At 37.3% G+C, this 2,070-nt stretch overlaps 1 protein-coding gene across 1 annotated transcript; it reads left to right on the forward strand.

Moving 5' to 3' along the window:
* Positions 1-479: 479 nt before the first annotated feature.
* Positions 480-1,456, forward strand: LOC121938292 (receptor-type tyrosine-protein phosphatase zeta-like; the record flags this gene model as incomplete). The annotated part of the gene is made up of 2 exons (XM_042481558.1): positions 480-631; positions 1,349-1,456. Coding segments are annotated over 2 exons (260 nt in total), but the record flags the coding sequence as incomplete, so codon positions are not given.
* Between the last annotated feature and the right edge of the window lie 614 nt (positions 1,457-2,070).

Consider the following 2,070-nt stretch of genomic DNA (forward strand, 5'->3'; position numbering starts at 1 on the left):
TCGCAGTGTCTCAGTTAAAAACGGTTAAAAACTTTTCGTGGCACCTTCCTTGCTTGGAATACAGCGATGTCTCGCAGTGATGCATCACTTAAAAAACACAATAGAAAAACAGCAATGGGTTACGACAAAATATCCTAGTTTGGCAGCTAAAAAGTTGCAGCTTACACAGCTTCAAACAAACAAACAACAAAAAAACAGCTTGATTTGTTGTTTGTTGGTCTCAAACAGAAGTCCGCAGTGTTTTGTCCCCACCGTCCCCACCGTCCGCCTCCACGTGACAACGTCGGCTCATATACACGTAACCAGAACTACGGCATTTTAGAAACATTAATACGACACACGTGAAATGCACAAATATAATATATTTGTGGTTTTGAAAAATGCGTTTTCGCTCTGACTTTGTTCACGTTATCGTTTATATAAATAAAATTCAGTGTCGCACATTTGTGTGCTCATGATTGTGTCTTCTGTGTTTCCAGTGGCGGTCAATGTGGAGGGCGAGTTCTACGTCAGCGGAGGCGGTCTCACGTCAAAGTTCAAGGTCGGGCGCATCACCTTCCACTGGGGGCGCTGCAACGCCTCCTCGGAGGGCTCGGAGCACAGCGTGGATGGAGTCAAATACCCTCTGGAGGTGAGACGTCTCATCGTGTGATTAATATTCAGCTCAGGAACATCCCGCTTCACTGTCAAACCTGACTATGTGATTTTACTAAAAATAATCTTAGAAACCAGCTGCATTAAAAACTACTCCTATTACCACTGCTATTTTATGTTTTTTATGGTTTTATGTTTTTTACTTATTCTGTTTTTAAGGTCCGTTTTTGCTTATTTAAAAAAATATTTTTTTTTTTTTTTCAATCAAACTGTAAAGCACTTTGAATTGAATTCGATTTGTTTGAAAGGTGCTGGATACATAAAATATCACTGATTGACTGAAAAAGAAAGTAAACATAACTATTAATTTAATTGTATTTTAACTTTATATTTAAGCGTTCAGTTTACTTGAAATTTAGCTGAATTGACTTTTGTGAAGTTGTTTTAACTTAGAAATGACAAGTGAAATTACCTTCTTTTTAAGTGTTGGCAAGTTTAGAAAACCAAGTTAGTCTGACTTATATGATTTATATCTAGTCTATACAGTTCAACTTTTGAAACGAAACATTTCATATTGTATATTGAGATGCTATTATCATGGAAAATAAAATAAAAATATCTTTTTTCTTACAGTAATTGTAGGTTTCGCACCATTTTAACTTTATTTGCTTTTACAAAGAGAACTTTTAACAAAACAGACATGCAAAAGAAAAAACCCTCAGCGGACTTAATGTTTGTGTGTTTTCTCCCACAGATGCAGATCTACTGTTACGAGGCGCATCGCTTTGCCTCGTTAGACGAAACCATCACGGCCGGAGGCAGGATCACAGCGCTCGCCGTGCTGTTTGAGGTGTGCGAGTGATCGTGCGCGCTGACGACACTGAGATCAGTTTACAGCAGTTTGTACAGCAGTTGAAAAAGTAGTAATACCACAGTGTAAAAAAACTGTTAAAAATTCTTGTATTCAAATCCTAAATTAAGTAAAAGTACAAAGTATCAAAATGTACTCAAAGTACCAAAAGTAAAAAGCATTCACTTTTTGTATTTTATCCACAGCCCATAATTATTGAGGCTTTGTTTTGCATCTGTTTGTGTCTTCAGTAGATGTTTATTATTGTTTTATTTTTTATTCAGCTGGTAAAAATTGATCATTTTAATCAGACCGACTTTGTAAACTGTCGGAGAGCTTCATTATTTATGAACGTTTGTCCGTCCGGCTCATTCGTCTGAACGCGACATCTCGAGACTGCTTTGAGAGAATTTCCTCAAATTTTGCACAAACATTCACTTAATCTCAGTGATGAAGTAAGTAGATTTTGGTGGTCATAGGTCAAAGGTCAAGGTCACTGTGACCTCATCTGTCTCATTCCAGTAAACGCGATATCTCAAGAACACCTGGAGGGATTTTCTTCAAATTTGGCACAAACGTTTGAGTAGAGTCACGGATGAACTGATAGGAATTTGGTGTTAAAAGGT

The sequence above is a fragment of the Plectropomus leopardus genome, unplaced genomic scaffold (genome assembly GCF_008729295.1).
Source record: "Plectropomus leopardus isolate mb unplaced genomic scaffold, YSFRI_Pleo_2.0 unplaced_scaffold29082, whole genome shotgun sequence".
NCBI classification, from domain to species: Eukaryota; Metazoa; Chordata; class Actinopteri; order Perciformes; family Serranidae; genus Plectropomus; species Plectropomus leopardus.